This window comes from Eleginops maclovinus, chromosome 15 (genome assembly GCF_036324505.1).
Source record: "Eleginops maclovinus isolate JMC-PN-2008 ecotype Puerto Natales chromosome 15, JC_Emac_rtc_rv5, whole genome shotgun sequence".
NCBI classification, from domain to species: Eukaryota; Metazoa; Chordata; class Actinopteri; order Perciformes; family Eleginopidae; genus Eleginops; species Eleginops maclovinus.
In genome coordinates, this window is record NC_086363.1 from 4620121 (window position 1) to 4645660 (window position 25540).

General features: G+C 39.8%; 4 protein-coding genes across 7 annotated transcripts in view; 1 reads left to right on the forward strand and 3 right to left on the reverse strand.

Moving 5' to 3' along the window:
• The window catches only part of aven (apoptosis, caspase activation inhibitor), a 25320-nt gene extending 13639 nt beyond the window's left edge, over positions 1–11681 (reverse strand). The window contains exons 1-2 of one of the 2 annotated variants that reach the window (XM_063901674.1): positions 11472–11681; positions 9666–9837 (exon numbers count right to left, since the gene is read on the reverse strand). In XM_063901674.1, the coding sequence (XP_063757744.1) occupies positions 9666–9837; positions 11472–11666 (367 nt within the window). In that variant the 5' untranslated portion in view covers positions 11667–11681. Of the gene's footprint in view, positions 1–9665; positions 9838–10364; positions 10460–11471 lie in introns of those variants that run through there. The other variant, XM_063901675.1, reaches the window with a different exon arrangement.
• On the forward strand, positions 2209–15263 carry LOC134876640 (muscarinic acetylcholine receptor M5-like). Its single transcript, XM_063901673.1, has 2 exons — positions 2209–2393; positions 12374–15263. The coding sequence occupies exon 2, from the start codon at positions 12446–12448 to the stop codon at positions 13979–13981; it is 1536 nt and encodes a 511-aa protein (XP_063757743.1). The 5' UTR covers positions 2209–2393; positions 12374–12445; the 3' UTR covers positions 13982–15263.
• Positions 15264–15740: 477 nt separating this feature from the next.
• emc7b (ER membrane protein complex subunit 7b) lies at positions 15741–18890 on the reverse strand. Its single transcript, XM_063902674.1, has 5 exons — positions 18523–18890; positions 17572–17691; positions 17330–17468; positions 16838–16918; positions 15741–16590 (listed from the first exon to the last, which is right to left on the reverse strand). Exons 1-5 carry the CDS (start codon positions 18759–18761, stop codon positions 16438–16440), a joined length of 732 nt encoding a protein of 243 aa, XP_063758744.1. The 5' UTR covers positions 18762–18890; the 3' UTR covers positions 15741–16437.
• A 771-nt stretch (positions 18891–19661) lies between these two features.
• On the reverse strand, positions 19662–24157 carry katnbl1 (katanin p80 subunit B-like 1). Of its 3 annotated transcripts, none has more exons than XM_063901376.1 (10): positions 23958–24157; positions 23333–23454; positions 23153–23190; positions 22665–22947; positions 22421–22536; positions 22277–22327; positions 21948–22037; positions 21730–21828; positions 20874–20967; positions 19662–20250 (listed from the first exon to the last, which is right to left on the reverse strand). In XM_063901376.1, the coding sequence occupies exons 2-10, from the start codon at positions 23339–23341 to the stop codon at positions 20218–20220; spliced, it is 813 nt and encodes a 270-aa protein (XP_063757446.1). In that variant the 5' UTR covers positions 23342–23454; positions 23958–24157; the 3' UTR covers positions 19662–20217. The 3 variants fall into 3 exon arrangements, with proteins under 3 accessions (XP_063757446.1, XP_063757447.1, XP_063757448.1); XM_063901377.1 differs by having other exon boundaries at positions 23986–24155; XM_063901378.1 differs by having other exon boundaries at positions 24011–24150.
• Between the last annotated feature and the right edge of the window lie 1383 nt (positions 24158–25540).

Below are 25540 nucleotides of genomic sequence, written 5' to 3' on the forward strand. Positions count from 1 at the left end.
GCCGTATCACAATGCCCCAAATTATATCAATCATTGATTCAAGAGAGCTGTGTTTTTACTGCTGTTTGATAGGACAAAAATATAGATATTCATTAATCCACTTCAAAAGAAATATCAAGAGACTGATGTTCATTGGAAACTAAACATTTCATACCCTGTTTCCATACAGTCAAATCAGCCAATTGGCAGCACATTTTGCTAGCTGGACCAATTGCTTTAAGACACGTTTCAGCAACAATTTGACCATCTTTGCTGCCCATCAGTCACCATAAAGATGAGTATTCTTTAAGGTTTAATATAACGGAAAGAGATCATTTCTTCATCCTTTATTTGGAAGATAAAGCTGCTGACAAAAGGTTACCCACAACCACTACATTTAATTTAGCTGATGCTTTTATCCAAAACGATTTACAATAAGTGCAATAAACATCGAGAATCAAACTCCGAACAACAAGGAAAGAGCAGATATATTCACTTCAAGCAAGTCCTTCCATTGTAGGAGCTGGTGAATTTGTTACAAGGCCTAAGCTAACTCTATAGAGTGCTTTTTTTCGAAGAATTGAAATCCCAAGATGCAATCGGAACAGATGCGTTTTCAGTTTACGATGGGAGATATGCTAAACCATGTTTATACACTTGAAAACGTTGACATCATGGGTCCAGAATATTGCTCTGAAGAACCACTCGTTGGTGAGGTTTATAAATAATCTCAGAAGGCAAAAATGCCATCTGATAACACATGTTGCGCTGGGTGCTGACAGTATGCGCCACACCATGTGACAATGTGTTAGTGTCATTGCGTCAGGAACACTCGCAAAGTTGTTCTCGATGGAGTTGACATATCTAACTCGTCTGAACAGCTGTTCATGAATCCAGGAACAAATAGGACACTGACGAAAGGCTGAAAGGTGCTCTTGAGTAGATAACCAATCACAACAGAAAGACAAAAGCATTGGTGCGAGGCATGTTGACAAATAACCTTCTGCTGTCTGTTATTACTGATCATTTCCATGTCTCTCCACCCTTATACTATGGAACTCAACTCCTTCCATGTGCTGCATAGCTCGGGGGAAGTTGAAGTCACAGATTTACTTCTGAATGTGTTTTGAATTTAATATCCACCTTGTAAATCCTTATCAGAGGTATGCTAAAGATTTCCACCTCTGATTTCCATCTTATTTCCACGACTTATTCAGAAATAAAACAAATGATGTAAGCTTCATCTATTATTCATCTGCAGCAAGAAGCTTATCGAACAGGAAAGGTCATAGCAACAAAAAAACTAAACCCAGAACTGAAAAACACTCCAAAATGTAGGCAGTTGAGATTACCTGGAAGATATAAAACTCTGCCAATCAGCGAGGACTGTTTCCACTGTCACCCTTTCATCTGTTGAACAGGGCACACTCTAGTTCTTTACAGGTTCATGATGAACGTAGCCAGAGATGAAGACGTACAGCACTGAGGATGCAAAGGCAAACAGTCGGCCCTCCTGACACCCACAGTGGCTCCTCCTCTGGCACCTCCCCTCCTCTTCTTCATCCTACTCTCCCACTTCTTCACCTTTTCCTCCCTCCTCTTACATGTTGCTCAGTGCTCAGATACAGGATGAGGCTTCCGGCCATGTGGGAATTTCTCCTAATCGTGGCTCACGGTTGAATCCGGGTGTTGGTGCGGACGTTTGTCTATCCGAGCGGCTTTTTATAACGAGGCGGAGACGGAAAGTCAGTGAATCTGTGCAGCCTTGAGGATTGAAGAAGCTTTAACCCGCTTTCTCTGCCAGAGGTGTTGCTTGTATTTTGCAGAAACTGGGACTTTTGCCGCTTGTATATCTTACCCAGAAGACGGTGAGTTTATCTTGAATGAAAAAAGAGAAACTTTGAGGAAATCTTCTCTTGATTCACAGCTGAAGACCAGGAGCTTTCCTTGGAAACGACATCAACGAAGCACCTAAGCTGCTCTGTCACATGGACACTGACACTAAACAGCTGTTGCTTTTACCATCTCGTTTCAGAAAGAAAACTGGACCGTTATATTGCAGCACATGACGGTACTGAACAAACTTGTTTGCATCAAAGCACCTCGTACTTAGCAACTGAAGAGGATGAGAGACGGTGTGATGACCTACCTGTATTTGACAAGTGTGTTTTTCACCTCGTTGGAGAGAGGAGCACAGAGGAAAAAAAGTCAGCGAGAGGAAAGAGGGGAGGGGAAGAGCGAGCCAGCGAGGGAAGGTGTGAAGCCAACGCTGTGAAGCAGAGAGATAGAGAGGACCAACAGAAAGACACAGGAGACAACTCTGCCAGACAGAAAAAGGAGTAAAAGGAAAAGCGGCGTATCAAAGAGCCGACCATTTAACGCCGGAGCATCGTGTTTTGTCAGAGCCATACAGGGTGAGTATATATTCTGTTTGATGTGGCTGTTATGGCAGGAAATTAAACAGCGCACAGGAGCAGCTGTCAACTCAACATTCAGTATAATCATATTGTAAATTCTGACATTGTAAAGTCTTTATCACTGAATGAAGCCTGAGTTATTATGTATATAAATCAAGGAGCCAGTGCTGGGGTTCATCAGTTGTCACCAGTGCTTTTATGCTTCATACTCAGAGATCTATGGTACGTTTTAAAGAACCCCATAATGCTGTCAAATTGATCGTGAGTCTTGAATTTGCTTTGATAAGTTTGGGTGTGAAGGGTTGGTTCGTGTGTATTTCTTTCTCAGGAAAAAGTGGGAGGTATGAGGAGTAAGATGATTTGATTTAAGGCATCATTAAAAACCATGGGGATGAAAAGTCACATGACTGGCATCCTAACACTTGCACCAATGTGTTCTTGGAGGTATAAACACTTCAACATTTAACCAAACAAGTTTTAAAACTGATCTAGAGCTGAAACAACAGGGTCTTAGTTGTGTGCAGAGACATTTTCAGGCAACCATTCAAATTATTTCAGCTATTTTTCAGGGAACAACTATTAAGAACCAATTGTTGCATTTTGTTAAACGTTTCGGTGCCTTTTCTCTAACGGATTATTGTTTCATCGTCAACTAATTGGCAGATTATTTCTTTCAGTTAATTGATCAGTCTATAAAACATCAGAGAACTGTAAAAAAGTATCAATTATTTTGCAGAGCATAGTGGTTTCATTACATATCTAGTCAGAAAACTAAAAATATGTATAAATATATTATTACTCAAATTTAAAAATGTTAAAAAAGCAGCAAATTCACAAAAATGTTAGAGAGGGGAACTAAATGATTCATATTTCAACATATAGTTTTTTTTATATTTGTTGCATCTACTGACAACAAGGTTGGTTTTATTTCTTTTAATTTTAGAAATCACGCTCAAAAAAGGGCAGAAATCATACCAAGTATTTCAATAAAAGCAGTAACCTTGTTCTCAATCAACTGTATTAACTCAGGTCGGCTTCTTAGAAACTGGGTTGGGCATTTTTCTCCAGAGTCTAATGGAGGTAAATCATTGAGAAGCCAATATGGCAATATCTGCGATCCTGAAGTGACCTCCCTTTTGTTTAACTACAACAAAGGATGAAAGTGGGCCGACAGTTTCTGTGGGATGATCTCAGTGTCTACGATCCACCTGCTGCTTTATTTAGCCTCGCACTTTCCTCCCCTGGCTTCATCTTAATCAGCCGGCGCGGGGAAACGAACCAACTGTAATGCTTTGTTTTCCTATTCCTGCCCGGCAGACGGTACACACCGGCAGCCTCATTCCTCTGCTTTGACGCCAGTTTCCTCCGGTCTCTGCGGATAATCAAGTATCCATAACGACACCGGAATATATATAATTTAATGGCATGATTGGGACTATTCATCTCGGTTAGGAAAACGTCCTTGTGTTTGTCAATCTAGTTAGCGGAATCACTGAAGCTCTAATGCGATTTCCCTTTGTCTCATTATGATTGAGCCTTGATAGGTGCCCATTAGCAGCCTTGGTAAACTACGGCTGCGGGGGAGGAGGATTGATCCTTGTGTTAATGTGTACAGATAGATGACCGTGTAAGGATGTAAATAACCACCTGGCAATTCACCCAAGTCATACAGGATCACGGACACACACACACACACACACACACAGAAGCCAATTGCACCATGTGTGCATTACCCCTAGCAACAGCACAATCAACCCCGAGCAATGCGAGACGAGAAAATAAAAATCACTTTCAGGTTGCAAACAAGTCCACAGATTTCTTCTTAAGCCTTGGTAGCAACTTGATGGGATTTAATTCAATCAATACAACCGCTCAAATTCCTCTCCAATAAAAGCCTTTCGCACAAAAGCATCTTCTGTTGGTGACTTTTCTCAAGTATTAAAAGCGCCAAGGTTTGTTCCTTGAGAAGTTAACTCGGTCTGGACGTCATAACAGCCTCCTTCCTGACACAGCGGATCTCTCTCAGCGTTCAATGCAATAATAGGCGGTGTAATCAGAGTCAATCAAAAACCCATGAATGCTGAAAGCACTTGGGATGTTTGGACAAGCAGTAGGGGCCAAATAATCGCCAGCTATGAGGCCACAAGACAACAGAAATCAACATGACCTTCGATTCAAATCAAACAGTCTGTTTACATCATTTCCAATTTTTCCTAATCACACTGATGAATGGAGCCTTTGCAAACAACCAGCCACCTGACGTCATCATGACTATTCCATATTTCTGAATAGATCATCAGGGCAAAATTCATTGAGCAGTTTTTATAGACTCAGATTTTAAATGAAAACACGAAGAAAGGTAATAAAAACTTCAACGCTCAGTGTCTGAATCACTGCAGCAGCATTTGGAAGAAAAGGTGAAATTGAAAGATAAACTGAGGTTACATAAATGGAGATTATATAAACACCAGTGACAGGTTCAGCACCAGAACATCTTAGGTAGAACGTAAGAAAGGAAGGAGTGGGATGTAAAGAGCGCAGCATCATTGTAGTGATGGAAGAAGTACTTTTACTGGAATACATCGAGCAATAGTACAGTGTAGATATATAGTTAAAACCCTGCATTCAAAAGTGTCAGCACCAGATTATAGATAAGGATGAAGTATAATCTACATCGTGGTAACAAATTAAGATTACTTCTGCATTAATGTGTACATCGCTTTAATGTTGCAGCTGGTATTAGTGGAGTTTATATGCTGCAGAGTAGCTGGTGGATTTCCCCCGGGGATCATTGAAATGTTTTCTTATCTATACCTTTAATATGACACAATATATGTGTTAATCCATCATTAACCAACAGCAGCTGATGGACAAAGAGAAGACAGATTAAATTATGAACATAAAATCCAGAAATACCAGAAAAGTATGAATGCACATTATTCCCTAAAGCTTGAATTGGACCCACCTTGGATGAAGTTGATCAACAGGTTTCACGTGTTTAATCAAGACTCTTTAAATGTAGCTTCATCTATTCTTATCATGAATGCACTGACCAAATAATCTCACCTCCTTAGATTTAAGGACCTACTTACTTACCTACCTACCTACCTACCTACCTACCTGCCTACCTACCTACCTACCTACCTACCTGCCTACCTACCTGTCTACCTACCTACCTACCTGCCTACCTACCTACCTGCCTACCTACCTACCTACCTGCCTGCCTGCCTACCTACCTGCCTGCCTGCCTACCTACCTGTCTGTCTACCTACCTACCTATCTACTTACCTACCTGCCTGTCTACCTACCTACATATTTATCTACCTACAAGCACCTAAAACTGTGCCAAATGTGTCTTAAGACTATCCAATAATACATTAGGCCCTACATCTACATCAATCTCCGATATAAGAGTTGCATTTTATGCGTATTCATTCCAATGAAAAGAGTGTACATGAAATCATTTTGAGTTGATTCTTCATTACTTTTTCTCAGTCCCATACACACAAGCTCTAGCGTTCAGTTGTGTACCCACTTCGTATAAGACTTGAGAAAGTGCTATTCATAAATCATAATTTGGTATGTAAAGCCAGTCGAACTGTTGAGACGTTTTATGAAGTCAAGCTTCTCTCCATCGGTTCGTGCCTGAAGTCAAAAGGTGTTTTCTGGGATTTTTCTTATTAACTTTGCACTTTGTTTTCATTTGTAATCGCTGGAATGGCGAGCGTTGGGCAGCAGATCACCGGGTCGTGGACACAGCTTGTGTTTATAAAAGGTGTTGACTTGTGTGTTTCCCCTCTACTGCGCAGGGAGAGGAATTAACGATAGTGATGTGTTCAATTGTCCGTTAAGCCTTAATTACAGACAGAAACTCTGCCAAGTCCGACCAATGTGACAAAAATAGCGTAAACAGTGAAGCCATGTCTCATTACACTAATGGGAATCCACTACAGAGTGAAAATCTGTGTAGGAATAACTTTCGCCTCATTAGTTAAAGCAAGACTAACCAAGTGTAGCTCAACAACGGACACTAGTGACAATATGATTATTTATAGTGCAACAGAGAGTCGTAAAGTCAATGCGCTGTAATGTTAACCCCTGAGTGTGAAATTTAGCCCATTAGTGTTGCATTGATCCATAATTAAGCTTTTCATTTAGAACAGGAGGGGGAGGAGAAGATCTTCAGTGTGATGATGATTTTTATTTCTAATTATTATGCCAGTTTTCTAGAATAATCCTTTGGTCAATAGGACAAAGGATATATTTCGTTTACTATCAAGGAACGTTTCAAATGTACGCATCTGAGAAGCTGGAGAAAGTGATTCATTTCAGGGGTTTTTTTCTAGAAAAATATAGTACGAGGGCAACACTGTGGCGCTGATCTTGTTTATAAGATGCAGCAACATGAACGCAAACAACACCACGCCGTCGGGGCTCCTTAAAATAAAGCTGTCTGACACGATTTTCATATTTCTGGAGTATACAGATTTAAACGAACATAAATATTGATTTCTGGCATCACTTTAACATTTAACAGGGAAAACAGTCATTTTGGTACGAGGGCAGAAAGTAAATTAATATATATAATTGTGTGATAAAATTAAATTGGAAGTAATTATCAATATTGTAGTCGAGTAATTTCCGGTCTATCCGTTAATTTACTATTTGTTTGAGCTCTTAAGATCTTCTTCCAAAAATACATGCTCTCAACTTGAGATAAACTTCAATGCTCTCTGCCTTTTAATGTCAGGTAGAACAAAACAATCCCCTCCCACACAGATGTATATTTAGAGTGTAGTTTTAGGTTGGTTAGCTCTGACAGTGAACAGTGGACGGGAACATCATCAGACGCCTGTAGATGGAGTATGAACGAACTGCTTAGTGGCATTAAAAGTGGATTCAAATACTTCCTAATCTCACTCACATTAACACCTCCATCACAATGAGGGTTACTCTACCTTTCCTGCTCTGGGATTTTGAGTCGTTTGCGAAGTTAAGATACATTACAAAGGTTTAAAAAGACACTGCTCCAAGCCGTTTCTGTCGCAAAACACATCAAATCTGCACATACTTGCCATTAGAAACTACCAGAAAGATGCAACACGTCAACACCTTGGAGACAAAGGTGATGGCAAAAAAAGCTTCACATTAATAAGTATTCTTCAGTGACTCCAGAGGAAGGTTTCTGTGGCGGATTCCTGATTTCAGGGCTACCTTAATTATCCAGGAAAACGACTATTGAAAGCATCGCCTCCCACGTACAATTAAGTATCTTCTGGAGAGCGGCAGCCTCTTGCTGTACGGCATGACTAATCTCATAATGTGGGCAAAACACAGAGACGAGAGATGCGAGTCAAACAACTCACAGGAGCCCCTTTGGCATTTACGCTGGAAGAGAAGGGGAGAGAGAGACAGGGAAAACACTCTCCCTCTGTAATGGCGTGAGAAAAAAAAACAACAATCCTCTAAAAACAGTCGGCTGTTAAACACTCATGCCGACCTTAAAACGGCCTCAAAACTTCCTGCCAAAACACGAGCAAGTCCAGCATGGATTATCAGAGTCAACTGCAACAGTACCAAGTTAAAAGCACGTTTACTTCAACAACTTTTGAACGTTTCAGACTGTTTCAGTAAAGCTTATCTAATGGCTTGTAAATGTGTTCTTTCTAAATGCTGACATTAAAAGCACTTTTTTGAATATATATCATTTAGATTTATTCATTTTAATGCCAGAAATGTCAATAATTACAGGGTTCCTGCATTTAATGCTAAGGTTCTCTTTGGCTGGGCTCTAGCTCCACTGTTTCCTCCAAATGTTGCTGTTTGGTGTCGCAGCTTTATAGTTTATGTGCAGCACACAGTGGGTTGTGGCAGCTGATAACACCTGCTGAATAAAACGCTGGTGACCGCTGTAAATCTGAACAAAAAACAGGAAAGATCTTGGCTATAAAACCGAAACAAAGAGCTGAAAAACAATAAAATGCTCATAATATCTGAAGGAAACTGCAGTCGACTGATAATACTGTCCAACAATCACTCAAGCAACCAATCCCTTATAAATTACACACAGTCATTTCACTTTTTGACCATATTATAATGTTGACTTTGGCCCTAATATGCTAATTTTAGGGTTCATATTGTCTCTACGGTGACATGATTACATGCTTTAATGTTCAAAAAACTCTTTATTTTTTGTTGGAGGGGAGGGAACTTCGGGATTGTAGCCTTTGCAGACCATTTACATGCACACAAATCTATATTACACACAACAGCGAAGTGTGAGAGCCTCTTTAAACCATTAGGAAACCAACAAGACGGCTTTAAAATTGACCAAAATTTTAATGGATGATAAAAAAGTATGTCAAATCGTATGTACTCGCTTTCAGTTTCACTGATGTTCAATTGTTAACACATCATAACTGGCTGATGTTTTTTAACTGATAAAAATAGATTAGAATAATGGCATCCTGATTCCTATAAACCACCTGTTGTAAATACAAATCAGCGAGACAATGAACAATCCTTCACCAGCACAGAAAACAATACACTGTAGTACTATGCAATAAAGCCAACAGCCATGGCAATATTGCTCAATTACTGCACGCCAGGGAGCTGCTCAAATGAGCTAAATGTGACACACTGGGGTTGTTGTCTGGGAATCTGTCCTGAATATACAGAATCCTCCAGCTCTGCTCTAATAAGACAGCCCTGGGCTTTCATATTTGTGTTCCTCTGGGGGAAGAAATATCAACAGAAACAGAGATGAGACTGTTGAGAGCCCAGGGGGCTAAAACACGGACTACTGAGGCTGAAACAAAGACAAAACAAGGATTTTCTATGGAGCCGTCTGACAGCACAGTCCAACACAGACACTTCCTTTAACTAATTAGGAGACAACTTCAGAAAAGTTCAATTAGATTCAGAGGGTAATTCGATACAAAGTGCAGTTTCTATGTTGCTATCTTGGAAAGGCTATACACAAATTAAAAGTAGAAGCTTTATACCTTTATACTTTTCCTCTAATCAAAGGAGGGTTTGATCTCTGCTGGTAAAATAAATGAGCCAACTTGTAGTCATTGTGAAAAATGAAAAAAGATGGTGGAGCAGAAGATAAATAACATGTTGGGGCTAATTGGTTTTATTTTCTTGATGTGACAATCCAACCCCCACAACGTGAACAATTATAGGAATACTTCACAAGCTGAGCCTGCTGTTGGCTCTACAGGTGTGAGGGGCAAAGCAAACACATTTATAGTGGTCAGATCTCACCTGCTGACTCCATCAGGACGTGGTAGTCCGTTCCCCTCTGAGCAGGTGTTTCATCATCAGGCTCCTGCCGCTCTGACGCTTCGTAACGATCCCAATTCGACTCCAGTTTCCTCCTGGAGAAAACCTCCATACTGTTGTCTTCCTCGTGAAAGTTGTCTCCTTCATGTTGATCCTAGAAGAAAGGGAGGAACATGGTTGGTTACACATATCCTGGGAGGATTTGGAATAATGGCAATGGATCTGAAAATAATGTTCTTCAGCAGTCCTGGGAAGACAATGCACAAATATCTTTTTCCCCCTGTAGCATCTTGGGAAATGTATTTGCATTAACTGGAAGCCTTAAAGTAAACTTTCTTTCCAAAATCTTTCAGAAAATGCTCAGCTGTATTTCATTCCGCTGGGGTAGATTACACAAATAAATCTTCATTTTTACACACTTCAAAAAGTCTCACTTTTGTTTGCAGCTAGCCATTCATGCTATGTGTCAAGATTTTGCCATGGCAGCGGCACACAAAAAGAGGTATTGAAAGACGGGTTTGCTAAGTGATGATTAACACATTCATGATTTGGTAGCTACGCCAAACAAAAGGGTCAAGGTAAAATGCCACATAATGAAAAAGAATAGACGTCCAAAACTGAACTAATTAAATTTCTCTGCGTCATAGATTCCTTTCTGCTTTGTCGAATAGCTGCACAGACCTTTACTAAGGTTGTCATGGAAATGTGCACAGATGAAGTTCAGTTTTTCTCTGTGCCCTGTGAAAACTCAAACACAAAAACAGAACCATTTTCCTACAACAGTATCATCAAAGACCCCATGGTAACAATGGATCCATTAAAGCAGATTTTTCCATGATTGCAATCAAGGAGCCGCTACGCACCTAAAGGAGATTTGTATGATTGCAATCACAGAGTCCCTACTGTTTCTATTCTGTAGTTACGAAAGGCAGGAGCGTCTACTGACAGAACATAGAGCCGTCATATCCCAGGCGCCATGATATTGCTGAAGCGTTGTGGAAGAGCTTCATCACTACGATTCCTCCCATCACTCCTCTCCGAGTCTAGCTCCATACATGCTGACAGGATCTCATTATGGATGTTAAAGAGGGTAATTAATACTGGCACAAACCTGCTTCTTCACTGTATACAGCAATCAAACCGTTTGTTTGTCAAACGTATTTTTGTTGTATCACTTTTGCCTCACTTTTATTACAAACATCATGAACATTATTTTAAAAAAGTTGGAGTTAAAGAAATGAAAGCAGCTGTAAATGCAAAGTAATGTACAGATTAAGCCTTGAACACAAGATCGGTAGGAAAACCAAAACACAACACTCACACTTATTAGTGTTATATCACTTTGGTCTCACTGTTGTGTTTACAAAGCTCCATACCGGTCTCTACAGATTATGTTGGTGCAGAAGAGGTTACAGCTATAGCCTACTGACATTGATGCTACTTTAGGCCGATTTTAAGAGGAATGAAGTTTTACATCATAATCTGAAAACTGTTTCACAACAGTACACAAAGAAGTTAATCAAACTAGCTGCACCTTTACCAGCTTTGATAACACTTTAATGCATCAATAATTATAATCTGAACATATAATATATCTACCCATCTTTAAGGTGATTGTGATGCTGATACCTTTCTACTTTTACTTGAGTAACATTTTGAAGGCAGGCTGTACTTGTAACAGAGTATTCCTACACTCTGGTCCTTCTACTTTTACTCAAGTACAAGATCTGAGTACTTCTTCCATCTCTGGTAACCGGGGCAGCCTGTGTAACTTCCATGCACTCTCACCCGGGGATGGAACTCCGCAGCAGGTCCGCTTCCCCCGCGTCCTCGGCCCCGGTAGTGGTCTCGTTTTCCTCGGCCACGGTTCTGCCCTCCTCTCCCTCTGCCCCGGTGTTCACCGCCCAAACTGTCGCCTTGGGTTCCCCCCCGGCCGCCTCTTTTCCAGCTGCCTCCTCTGCCTCTGCTCTGTCTGAACTCCATCGCTGTTGTCAAATGTGGCCGGACAGTTTAGCGTGTGACACTTCAAAGTTGAGCGGAGTGAGTGCTACATGGAATTGTGTCCGACGGCAAAATGGCGTTAGATGGTAGATTATCAAATCCTATTTTGACCAAAACAATGAACTTTTTTAGAAGTTAAGATACAATAAGCATGTTTGAGCAATTGAATGTCATTATTTTTATTTTATTGTCATTGGAAAACAAGAAACAGTTCAAACAATTCCAAAACGCAGGCAATGAAGGCCATATAGGCTACAGTAAATCACAGAATACAGAAATAATGAAATTGAAATATAGAAATGAAAAATGTCAAACCAAAACACTGCTGCATGGTTTGTGTGTAAAAAACTGTTTTAAAAGGCTTGTTTTCACTTGGTCTCATGCATTAAATTATACTAGCTGAGGTGTATTAGATCACATACATTTCAAAACAGCTTCAATGCTTTTTTGAACAAAAATTGTGAAGTAAAAATCACCAATAATTTAAGATTTTATGGTATTTCTATAGTAACAATGTATGACATCACAACTTGAAAACTCAAATATAATACATTTAAGAAAATAGAGTGGGTAATACTTTTTTTTTTTAAATGGTGTTAGAATAGGGGTTTATCTTTACATAATAACAATTTAAAAAACGTTTAAAAAATGTGCAATTGTGCCTTATAATGTGTTTCTTTGTATTTCAGGGTAACTCTTAATGGAGCCACAGACTGCCGCTTCCCTTTGACCTGTCAACTGTAACACAGACCGATAACAACATGGATGTAAATCCTCCAAACAGCACTTTTGCCAACACAACACATCCACAGATGTCTTCTCACAACATCTGGGAGGTTATAGCCATCACTACAGTGTCGGCCATTGTCAGCTTGATAACTGTTGTTGGTAACGTGCTGGTGTTGCTGTCCTTCAAAGTCAACAGCCAGCTGAAGACTGTGAACAACTACTATCTGCTGAGTTTGGCTTTCGCTGACCTCATCATAGGAGTGTTGTCCATGAACTTGTACACCACATACATCCTAATGGGTTACTGGTCCTTAGGTAACCTTGCTTGTGATCTCTGGCTGGCGGTGGATTATGTAGCCAGCAATGCTTCAGTCATGAACTTACTCGTCATCAGCTTTGACAGGTACTTTTCCATCACCAGGCCGCTGACTTACAGAGCTAAAAGGACTCCAAAGAGAGCGGCCATCATGATCGGGCTTGCATGGCTGGTGTCTTTTGTCCTCTGGGCGCCACCCATCCTGTGCTGGCAGTACTTTGTAGGAGAGAGAAACGTGCCTCCTGACCAGTGCCAGATTCAGTTCTTAACAGAGCCTGTGATCATTTTTGGGACAGCCATTGCTGCTTTCTACATCCCTGTCTCTGTTATGACCATCCTTTACTGCAGGATCTACAAGGAGACACAGAGACGCACCAAAGATCTGGCAGAACTGCAAGGACTTGCAACGGAAAATGTTCTAGAGGGGACTAAACCTCAGAAAACCATCATTCATTCTTGCTTTCATTTCACCAGAGAGAGGCGGGAACGCAGTCAGGCCTCCTGGTCTTCATCTAACCAAAGTAATGCTACCAAAATGACCACTAGATCAGATGAGGCATGGGCCAAAGCAGATCAGATCACCTCCTTCAACAGCTACTCCTCATCAGATGAGGATGATCAGCATGTTTCTATGGACACCCCACAGGGATCTTTCAAAGAGCAAGAGAGTGTACAGAGTAATAAGAATGGGCAGGTGGGGGATTACACAGAAGAACTGTACTTCTCCACTCCTAAAAAGAAGAGCAGTAAAAAAAAGTTGTCTTATAAATTCAAACCTGGCTCAAAGCCTAAAAACGGCAAACCTAAAACTGCATCACCCAGCCTGCCTGAAGCAGAGCAGCCTCCTAAAACCGCCTCCCCTTCTGCCTCTGCCTCCTCCAAACCCCTTGACCCCGTCCTGAAGAACCAGATCACCAAGAGGAAGAGGATGGTGCTGGTGAAGGAGAAGAAGGCGGCGCAGACTCTCAGCGCCATCCTCTTGGCCTTCATCCTCACATGGACACCGTACAACATCATGGTGCTCATCTCCACATTCTGTGCCGAGTGCATCCCCACGTCGCTGTGGCACCTGGGTTACTGGCTGTGCTACGTCAACAGCACCATCAACCCCATGTGCTACGCCCTCTGCAACAAGACTTTCCAGAAGACCTTCCGCATGCTCCTGCTCTGCCAGTGGAGGCGGAGGAGGAGAGGCGAGGACAAGCTGTACTGGTGCAGACAGAACCCAAACGCAAACAACAAAATGACTTGATGTGGCAAATTGTATTATTAGAGAAGACTGTTTCACATGTGGATTTTCTCGATGTATTCTTTAGTCAGTGGTCATCTTCAGCATGAAGTGCTGCATGTAGTTTTTGTGTTAAAGTATGTGTAGGTGGAAAATCAGCTGAGCCTGATGCAGCACTTAAATGCTGCTCCAGATTAGGATAGAAAGTTGCTATACATTCTTACAAAGGTAAAAACTATTATTCAAAGTCTACTTTAAATGGGAACTCAACCCATTTTATACATCTGGGTCAATTTCACCAGTCATTCATTTTCCAATTTTGTTAAAAAAAAACTCTTTCTAGATTTTTTTGTTGATTTATCTTACACTTTCACCATTTTGAACATTGCAAGGAATTCAAGATTTCATTTTGATAAGAGGAATATGAAATGAATCCCCATTGTAGTCACACTTTAAAAGCTTGAAGGAATCAACTTCACTCTCGTGTAGACAGCAGGAACATTTTAACGTACATACTGCATGAGTAAAAACTCTGAACTGGTCCTTTAAACCTCATATAACCCTCCTTTATTCTTTCACCCACTTGCACTGTATATAGAGGACATACTGTATGCTTAGACATTTCCAAGTAATTTATATTATAAATAATATATTTCACTAATTCTGTTGGATTTTACACCCAAATGTATAAATTGCTTAATGTATATCAGTGTTGTGTTTTCCTATCTTGGCTCTGGCAAATCGATATTTGATCTTGTGTTTAAGGGCTAATCTGTACATTTCTGTGCATTTACGTAAGAGATTGTTTACGGATCACATCTATTCAGATTATCATCATCATATTCAGATTACTGTAAAACTTCAACACAAGATATTTGAACAGAATCGAGCCCCACCACCACGTCTCTCTAAACGATGACTGATGCTGTTGTAATTTATTGCACTTCTATCGTCTTTTAATGATGTAATGTTCAAAGTGATCTCCCTGAACTCTGTGCCTTTTGTTCTGCTGAGAAGCAAAAGAGCTTTGTGAATGGATTTGTGCTCATTGTCTGTGTGCAGTTTTGTGAAAGTGAGTCTGTGTTCTGATACAGTAAAAAAAAACTCAAAAGGCAGATAATTACACTTTTGTCAGCATGAACATTTTACATCAAAAGTGTCAAATCTTGCTTTGTACTTGTATTCCTTTTTTAATTAAAAGATTGCCAATCATTACCCGCTCCAATAGTTGAGTAAAAAGAAAGTATAGATAGCATGGATAACGTTGCAGCTAGAACCACACATAGGAATTCCTTTGGTTGGTAATTCTATATAATTCCCCTTTTGCCATACAAGCTGTTAAAAGACCTAAACCAACAATAACGTTGATTCAACGAACAACCTGTGTAGCCACGACTTATCCTCCGTTGTCCAAGACACATCACAAGAATAGAGCTATCGTTTTCATTTGGTTACACGTCCTTTTATTGCAATGCCCAAGAGTATCGTAGCTGGTTTGAATTTAATCCCGTAATAAACATTCTGCTGCTGCAAATACTCACCCTTGCACTAAAAACAAAGCTGGAAATAATCAATAATATCTTCTCATGTTTGAGTAGTTTGCTAGAACCTATAATAACCTGTTTTAATAAATAATTTACTTACTGCCGTAACTTTTTCTTTCATCAGCTTGTTGGACATTTTTTTTTAAAGACGGATAAACATTGTTGGTTTTGGTCTTCGAATGGGAACAGGTTCAATGCACAAAAGAACATTTAGCTTATGTAAAAGAAGGACGGATGCATTGTACCAGGCTTTCCTCTTTAATAAAAGTTAAGTTACACTCTAGAGATTTTTAAAAGCAAACACACAGCCCTTAAAAGTGGCAATCATTATCATTCCAATTAATAAACCTTGAGCATGTGATGTACAGTATGGAAATATGGCTATACATTATGCAACACATACATTACAAAACCAGGAGGCCATGTGTTCCCTCTCAAAACATAAGGATGGAGTGAAATAAAAACACAGTTGTTATATACCATTGCAAATTTATTTATCTAGGCTTTTTAAATAAGAATTTATTAGTCTTAAAACTCAATTAATATTCATTCACAGTCGTATCACTGAAGAAAAAAACAAACCATCTCTGTATACGTTATTTCTTTCAGGTAGTAGAATTAGCAGCAGTGGAAAAAAAGCACACCAGAGGGTTAGCACAGAAAAGATGGATGAGTAGCAGAGCATGTAGAAAGAATAAAGCAAATGAAGGGAAACAGCTTTGCAGGGGTTATGACATTTCTATCAGTGCAGTATGAAAAAAAAATATTTTTCTCAGTTTCCAATAGCATATTAGAAATCAAGATGTGCTTAAAACATCTAATAATAGAGAAAACTGTACAATTGACCCGGAGGAGAAAAAATGACACTTAAAAATCTTGCTTCCATGGCATAACTCGTTCTTTCTTGTAAGCAGAGTGAGGACGACACGTGTTGTACTACCTCCTCTTCACAGCCGGCCTGGTGCCTTTGCTGCTAGTGCCAGCCTTACTGGAGGGCTTGGAGCCGCCGGAGAAGAGCTTGGTCATGAGCTCGGAGACGTCTGGGAGCTCGGGGTTGGGGTTCAGCATGTTCATGGACTGCTCCATTTCCTGTAAAGACAGTAGAGAAATTAAGACAGATGTAGAACTGGAGGCTAAAATCCTTACTGATTGAATATAATCCCCCACAAAATGACAAAAAGGTATCATATGCTAACATGCAAAGAATTCAGGAAATGACACTAGTGAAAATGAATGCATTATAAACCTGCATCCTATAAACTTCACAGATATTGCATGATGAAGTCAATGAACAATATTTCTGAAACAACTCTTCAGACTGTTAAGGATTCGTTACCTTTCTCATCTCTGGGTCATTGGTGTTGACCACCTTGGGCAGTAGAACAATGATCAGCAGTGGAAGAACCATCATCATAACCTGCAGGAGCAACGGAAACAATACATTTAAATAAGAGAGCCAGAAGCACAGGAAATAGGCTTTACACATACAGTATAAATCAAATGGTATGAAATTAAAATGATGCAGAGAAGTAAAACTACACTCAATGACTCCAAAACTAAAGATGTTTAAGAAGAGGATTTAAGGAGCTCACAGTCTGGTTGTTCCACTGAAAAAGACTGTTTGGTAATCAGGCAAAGGTTTGTGTGTATTAAGGTGAGGTAATGATGTGCGTAACAGTAAAGAATGACACGTTTTCCTTGCTTTCCTACTCTTTTCACACCCAAATGATTCTCAACTTTCACTTACATCAAACCATTTAACCTATTGGAAATCTCTCCTGAGGGTACAGATCATTCATATTCAGATACACAAAAGCAATTTCCTCACCATTGGGTTCATCAGGAAGTCTGTCCATCCCCAGGTTTCTCTCTTCATGAAATAGGTCTGAGGGCCATTTGCTCTGATTTGAAGAGGGTATGGCTGGCGGATTACTTCTGAGGTCTTGATGTAGTTCACAAGACGCGCCCTGTTAAATGACACATGGTTACTTCAGTGGGTTAGAGCTTCCTCTATTCAGGAAGCTGAATAATAAAAGCTGAATCAACCAAAATGAAGCATCTATCACTTACCTCATTTTGCCCTTTGATGTGATATCCACACGTACTGGCTCAAATCTATAGTTAGGGGTGATTACTTCCACAACATAGGATCCGGATGGGACGTCATTCACAGCAAAACTTCCATCAGTTCTGTAACAACAATTGGATTTATCAAGACTTCACGTCTTTTTCTACTTGATGATCTTAGAATATAAAATGCATTGTTGTAGATTAAACTACCCACAAAATAAAAAAAACGGGTTAAGTTTGCACAATATCCACGGCAGTAAAATGGAAATGATACACATTAATGCAGCGGTCATAATTCCAGAACCATCACATACAATAGTGACAAGGAACTTTTTACTGCAAATTGAGTTCTATTCCTAACATTTTGCTTGTAATTCTTACATACTTAATTGCAAGTTAGGTTTAGAAAGCACGGATTGTAATTGAAGTGGAGTAATCACACAGCCAAGTATTTTATATGATCCTGTTTATATAACTAACACATACACGTAGGATCAGTTAAACGTTGTAGTTTTTCAATGATTTGTCTCCAAAATGTGGTGGAGTAAAGGTGTTAAGTAGAATAAAATCAGTTAAGTACAGTACTTGATTACATGTGCCTAGTTACTTTCCTCCACTGAAGATTACCTTCACATCAGGGCTGCATCAACAGACGTGTCTCTTGCGGCTATGGTTTGTTATGGTTACGGCGACACTGAGGCCTGGCTGAGCTCAAAATGTAATAAACTCAGTGACAGGTGGGTAAAGATGAAATAACCTTGTTGCTGTACACTTTGGCACCAGTTACATCCACAAATACTAAGCCGTAAATGAGTTAGCACGGTGAGCAATTGCCATCTGCCGACAGCATCTGCGGTGCGCTTAGCCGGCTAGCTTGGAGGCTAATACTACCTAGCCTCGCTAACAGGCTAGCTAGGAGGTGGTGATGTGTGTATATAATCAGTTTCGTACCTCACAAAGCCCACGAACTCTTCACCTTCCACAAATATTCTGGCGGTGGAGACCCAATCTTGTGTTTTCACCCCGGGAACCACCGCTCTTCCTTCGATTTTGAACCGATCTCCATTGGGCTGTGTGACCGAAACACCTGCACCATTAGGCCCCGTTTCCATGTCAGTGAAACACCACGCCACGACGAGCGCAGCCTGGAGGAAAGCCCATGACAGCGGTATTCTGTCTCTGTGCAACATGTCGACTGTGTCTATCAAATTAAAAAGAAGTCTAACTGGATGAATTCAGGAGCAGTTTTGGGAGAAGGAGCGAGAGACCCGAGCTCATCAGCTGTCTCTCTGCGGAAGATGACGTCACTTCAAACACAACTTTATTGACCAAACCGACGTTCACACTCTGATGTAGTCACAATTTAAAGCTATCAGTCTTTGATTTTTTTAACGAATACAATACAGCTTTATAAAAACGATGTTGCAAAGAAATAACATTTAATTGTATAGCACATCAAACAATTGAAATTTCTTTTCAGACAAAACACTATCATGGAAGATTTGGGGTGGATATTAATACCAACAAATATGAAACCAAATCAAAATCTAACCCTTGATATTAATTCAAATGTAAAAATGATTAGGGTTGAAATGTAATCAAACAAATTAAGTAAATATTTATAAAATAATAGAGTTAAAGCTGAGTTATAAATCTAACCTTTTAATTGTATTTGTATTAATCAAATGTTTTCCATCTTTACTACTTTTTCAGTATTTCCTTTTATGATTGTGCCTCCATTAACAGTTTAATGATGAACAGAAAACCTAAACTTATATTTTTAAGTTTAAGTTTTAACAATAAGAAGTGGACCAACTACAAACAGGAACAGCTGAAAACTCGTTTGTCCACTGTGGAGCACTTATTAAGCAAATTAAGCGAAATCTCAAGGGAATACATACGACAATACATACGACAATACATACGACAATGGCTTACAATTGTTTAACGACAGTGACTGCTTCATTTTCCAAATGATGTCCTAGCTAAAAAAACTAATCCATCCAAACCATTGTACCATATAAATATATAAACTCAGAGAGATCACATTAAGAATAAACTGAAAGAATACATTATTGATTTTTATCAAATTTATTTAAAAGATTAAAAGAATCACTTGTTTTTACATCATACATCATACAGTCGAATGTCATAAAGAGGCAAAATGAAATCAGGAGGAGCTCTAATAACTTAAGACTGTTGCAGATTCAAGTTCCTGATCCCGGGGAACCAAGGTGTGAAAAAACATTAAAACGGGAGCATTCATTACAGCCACAAGTGCATTTGCATTCCATGGCAAAGAGTGGTGTAGTGAGAGACGACGAGCTAGGCACTTCATAGAGCGACGTTACACCCAGTCTCATGGAGGTCCACTAAATATGCCCCTTCACAGGAAGGTCCACTTCAATGTGAAGCAGTCGTTTGCCGGTTGTGTGTGTTTTGCAGAAAGCTCTCTCAGCCCTTCTTCAGAGTCTCCATCTCTAGCTGAGGGAGTTGCCTGAAATGTCAAGTTCAGTCCCACTAAAAGAGGTTTGGGTGTGAGCGGCAGAAAAAGCACATCCATTTCTCTGGCGTCACCATCAGGTCAAAACACAGCCATGATCCGGCAGTAGTGGTCACATCCTCAGAGTGCTACAAGAACAGCTGTCAGGGCAGCTGCGCTAGATAACACTGGATGGCCTACAAGAAGAACAGGAGATAACACATTAGTTGTCTTTACAGCCATTTTAACCGTGCAGAAATTCAAATAAGATATGATTTACATATTATCAACACCAAAAATAAACACCTATAAAAAGGGGGTGTGGCTTTCTGCAACCAACACTTGACCTGTATACCCTGTAACTCCTTTTACATCCTCTTATTAAATGGCAGGATGTGAATATGGAAACAAATGAACCACAACTCAAACTCAACTCATATTACATGTGCTTATGCTATTACCATAAGCATACAGTAAGCCTATAGAGGACCTGGAGGTGTTTCTTTTTAGAATGGGAGTGGTTGGATGTGTCCACCCAAAATCAACAAAGGGTGGAAAAAAACAGAAGAGGCACTTGTTTTTGTGACACAATGTTCCACTCAAATCATATTGATTCAGCTCTGCTGCAGTGTATCCCACTTATTTTCTGCTAATAAAATCAAGTTGAACAAGCAGACAACCCAGACAAAGCTTGACAAGGAACATAACTATTATAATTATATTATTTTCTGTGGCTTTTGCAGTCCTGACAAATCTTTAACAGCCATTTCCTTATTCTACACATCCCTGATAGGTAATATATTAATGTCTTCCTTCTCACCTTTGCCAGTTCTCCGGTAGATCCTGGAAGCAAACATGACCGGGCTCCTTCCTTCCACAAGTCCTTCAGCCGCTGCTTCATGACTTCAATATTCCTACAACCAATACACACACATGACAAATGCAATATGTGGTTAGTGCTAACAGGACATCAGTCTGTGACCGTAGAAACACAGACACACCCGCACTCTGCTACAAGACCTGCAGACACAGGCTCATGTTTAACTCAGCAGCACAAAAGCTTCAGGTCTTAGCAGAAAAATATGTGAATACACTGGTACACATGGGGTGAATGGAAGCCTTGGTGCCATTTTGAATTTCCCTATTGAATATGACACAGCGAAGTGCCGAGACCGACTGTACACCCTTTTTTTTTTGTTGACAAAGTCATGTTTCTCAGTAACATAACCAACATGCAAATACACCATGACCCCAATCAGACCTGAATGCTTAAGCAGAAAGAAGAGGAAACAGGTGGCATGAAGCAATATAGATCACTAACAGGATTAGTGAATGGGAAAATAACAAAAAATAACACAAAGTCATATATTATTACTTCAGATATATTGAGTCTCTTCTTCAAAACAAACAAAGTATCCTACATGGAGGTTCTCGCCATTTCTCTTTATGAAGAAACACTTTATTTTGTTATCTTTTTATTGAGCCAACTGAGGAGTAAATGTTAGTTTCTTATGTTGAGTTTCCACTTTGCTAGTTAGCAGCATTTTGAGTGAAACATTCTACTTTGGTTGTAGTTTTAATCTTAATAAAACATTTGGATAGTATCAAAACAGAGGAAAATGAGGCTGAGATTGAAAGTATCTGTGTGTCTCGGTATTCAAGAGTGCACAGCCCACCTGTCTTCTGAACTGTCCCGCAGTCTCTTCTCATTCTTAAGTTCTGGCCACCATTTCCTGATGACGGATTGAACCCAGTGTAAACCCACCATTATGTTTCTGTTGATAAAACAAAAACAAATACAATTAAAGCCGACAAGTTTCTCAAATGACAATTGAAAATGTTAAAAACGTTTCCAGGTCATAATGAACAGGTTTTAAGTCACAGGGTCACTTACTCTTCATAATTACTGGCAAGAATCGTTTTCACTAGGGGCATGAGGTCAACGCAGCAGCCAAGTGACAAACATGGTGCTTCGGTTTGAAGACTGACAGGAAACAAGAAAACAAAACTTGATTTTCAAAAATGTGAGCAGACAGAGGGAAAAAACACAATCGTAAATGTTGACTTTAGTCTGATTGCATTTCAGCTTGTTATAAGTGGTATCACTTTCAATTTGGGCCGAGAAAAGAACAACAGATGTCAAAACACACAGATTTATTTAATATAAGTGAAGCTGAATCAGTAAAAGGCGAAAGTGGAAACCGAGTGGTAAATGAGACTTACTTGTTTGTTAAGACAGGTAAACAGTCAAGCAGCACCCCTGTGTCTTCAATTCTGCAAAACCACAAATAATTAAACATGCATTTTTTTATTTGATCCAGGATTGAACACAAACTACCAGAAGCCAGCTGTCTTTTATTGTTTTACCTTATTAGGTAGGCCACTAATTCAACGGCATTTCTTCGCCATAATGTTTGAGCTACTTTTAGTCGGAGGTTCCTTCCAAACAGGACGCGAGTCATCGCTTCGTGGTCCTTAGATATCTGTATGTTAAGAAAAACACAAAAGGCCGTACAGTTTCTAACTATGGAGCAAATGTGACACCCCCGAGACCAATAAACAATAACAATTGTGTATTTGCAACAACAGAGCGATGTATTTAAGATCTCACCTCGGTTAAATCACTGTACTTGGAGCTGGCCCCTGCCATCTTGGAGGCCTCTGCGGAGGTCACAGGGAGCCCGCAGTTGTCATTGAGGGGCATGCCCCGCACATCATCGGAGCACGTCAGCTCATTTTCTTTGTTGGCCATGCCGGGGTTACTGGCACAGCCTACATCTGATGTTCTGCGGTGCAGCTTTGAGCCCACCTCTACCAATGCAGAACCCTTCCTCTTGCAAGATGACAGTCTTTTTGCTTTTGCTGGGCTCTTTACTCCGTAATGGACTTGAAATCTGCCAAAAAAAGACAGTAGACATGAACCTGTTTCAAAGCTGTCGTAGATGGTAAAAACCATGAAATTCAAAAGCCACAGACAAGGTGATATGTTTATGAAAGGTGCTTTAATGATCCAGTGACTGAGATGGAGGATCTGTGGGACACAGAGTGAGTGATTGATCATAGTTAGATGAATCCAACAGATTTGGATCAGAGACTCACCTTTCTTTATCTAAATCTTCCTTATTTATATTATCCACCTAAAACGAAAGGATAGGGGATGAAGCCACCACTACAATTTCTACTTCTACAACACCACTGAACTGTACTTCACAGTCACCAGGATATAACAAACACAATTGTTTACATAATAAGATATATTGCTCTTTCAGATGTCCCTACCTGCTTCATGTCAGCAGAAGAATGCAGGCAGGATCGCAGAAAGCCATAAGGTTGATTTCTCGTGCTTGATCTTTTAATACTTCTTGATACCAGACATGCTTACCAGGTTCCAACAAGAGACACTGTTGGACAAACAATGAGAGGAAAAAGTTGCAGTTACTTTCCGTGGCCTAATAACTTAACATGTTGGCTTTCCCTCCAACAACATGTGATCCAGCATGCAGCAAAGAGGTTCAATAAGACTAAAAGCAAACATTCAAATGGGATAAACAAAACTAAAATGCTATATTTGAGTTACAAAGGCGTTGGCTACTGCCAAACAAGTTAGCTAGGTGAGCTACAAAATAATTTCACAACATGTTAATTAAAGAAGTAGGTTTTATGTTTCACGACATATTGGACAGCCAACGGTCTGATGAGAGCATTTCGTTACTTCCATTAGCTCAAAGTTAGCTTAGCTTGTTAGCTGCTTTGAATTACAGTCACAGTTAGCTTATAGCTCTACTATCAAGGATACACGGAGACGTTAAAAGTAACTAGCCGGGCCGCTAATGCAAGCTAGCTGGCTAGTTAGCCGTCAAACTCAGGGAACATATGGCTTCGTAAAATACTACTTTATATTCACCATTTAAACAGCGAAGTTAGACACCAACCAATTCATTTTGTGAAGGCGCTTACGGTCTCCTCAGGTGTGTAAATCCAAAACGTGAAAAACGGGTTAAACTCAAAAGCAACTCCTCTGTGTGTGCAGCTCCGTTTCAGACTGGAACCATTCAAATGATACACCGCCGGTGTGTGGGGATTGTGGGATTGATTTTTGGCAAAGAAAAACTGCAGATTTAGCGACGACTGCTGGACGTCACGGTACACATTTCTAAATCCTAATGTGCAATGGTGCCATCCGGTGCCATGAAGTGTGTATTGCAGAAAGGCATGCTACGTTTTGTCTAACTTTACCAGCCTTCGATAAAATGAACCTTTATTGAAAGTTGTTGCAGGAGCAGGACAGCAATAGAATAGATAATATACTATAGATATTCAACCTGGTGTACACTGTTAACCCCTGACTGCTGCTATTAAACCATCACTGGCATTTTGACCTGTAACGTTTGTCTATGCATATTTTATTTGAGTATACCACTCACCGTATGGTTTGCCTACTAGTGTTTGTCTGTGTCAATAATCTATATAGGGGATCAAAAAGTCAGTATACGATTGTTTTGAAAAGGAATATATCAGCCTAAGTAAAGTACAATTACCTTAAAATTATCAGCACATTTCAGTTCTTGATGACATTTATTCTCCACCTCTGAGTATGCCACCAAATGAAGCATGAAGACATTAAAAAGGTATCCTTCTCGATCCTAGTCTAAAACAATGATGTGATGCAGTCCTGTGGCCTCTTCTCTCTGTGGATATCTCCTAATCTCCTTAATTCTGTTTAAAGGATTAATTAGACGTTAATCCTACGTAGACTTTAAAGCAGCTACAATGAAATCATTAATTGCTTTGAGTGTTTTTCTTTCTTTATTGGAGTCGATTGAACTGTATTTTCACTGCCTTGAGACCTTGAGTTTTAAATTGTGAAGGAAAATTGTGGCGTCTTTCAGTCCAGCCAAAAAACCTCCTGACAATGTTTTTATTCTGATGTTTTTTTGTATTTGCTCAGTGATCATGTGAACAATTTAAAATATAGAAATATAAAGACATGATTACCGGCAGAGGTAAAGGTCAAATAGGGATCAGCAAGACCCAGATTCTACAGCTTGGAGGTACGTCTTGCAACCTGGGAGTTTTAACTAAATATATATAACTTAGTTTGTAATAAGGGTGTCTGAAAAAAACCTCCTGACAATTTTTTTATTCTGATGTTTTTAACTGTATTTTGTGTTCCGACAATGCCGCTGCACCAGATAAACTGATTGTGTTCAATGTGTTGGAATACATTGTTTTGGTTTCTCTAAAAACACAATACATTGACACTTTTAGTCCCAGCTGCTTTGCTGAATGTAGTTTACTCAAGTAGTGCCCAATTAACATGTATGTAAATATCTTTGGTTTCATTAGTATTTGCTCAGTGATCATGGGAACAATTTAAAAACAGAAGTGCAAAAACGATCATCTTTCACTGATCTGAAACAACTTCAGTGCAGTTTCCAGAGTTGCCTCCAGATGGTGAACATGGACCAAACTTACAGTACTTTGTTT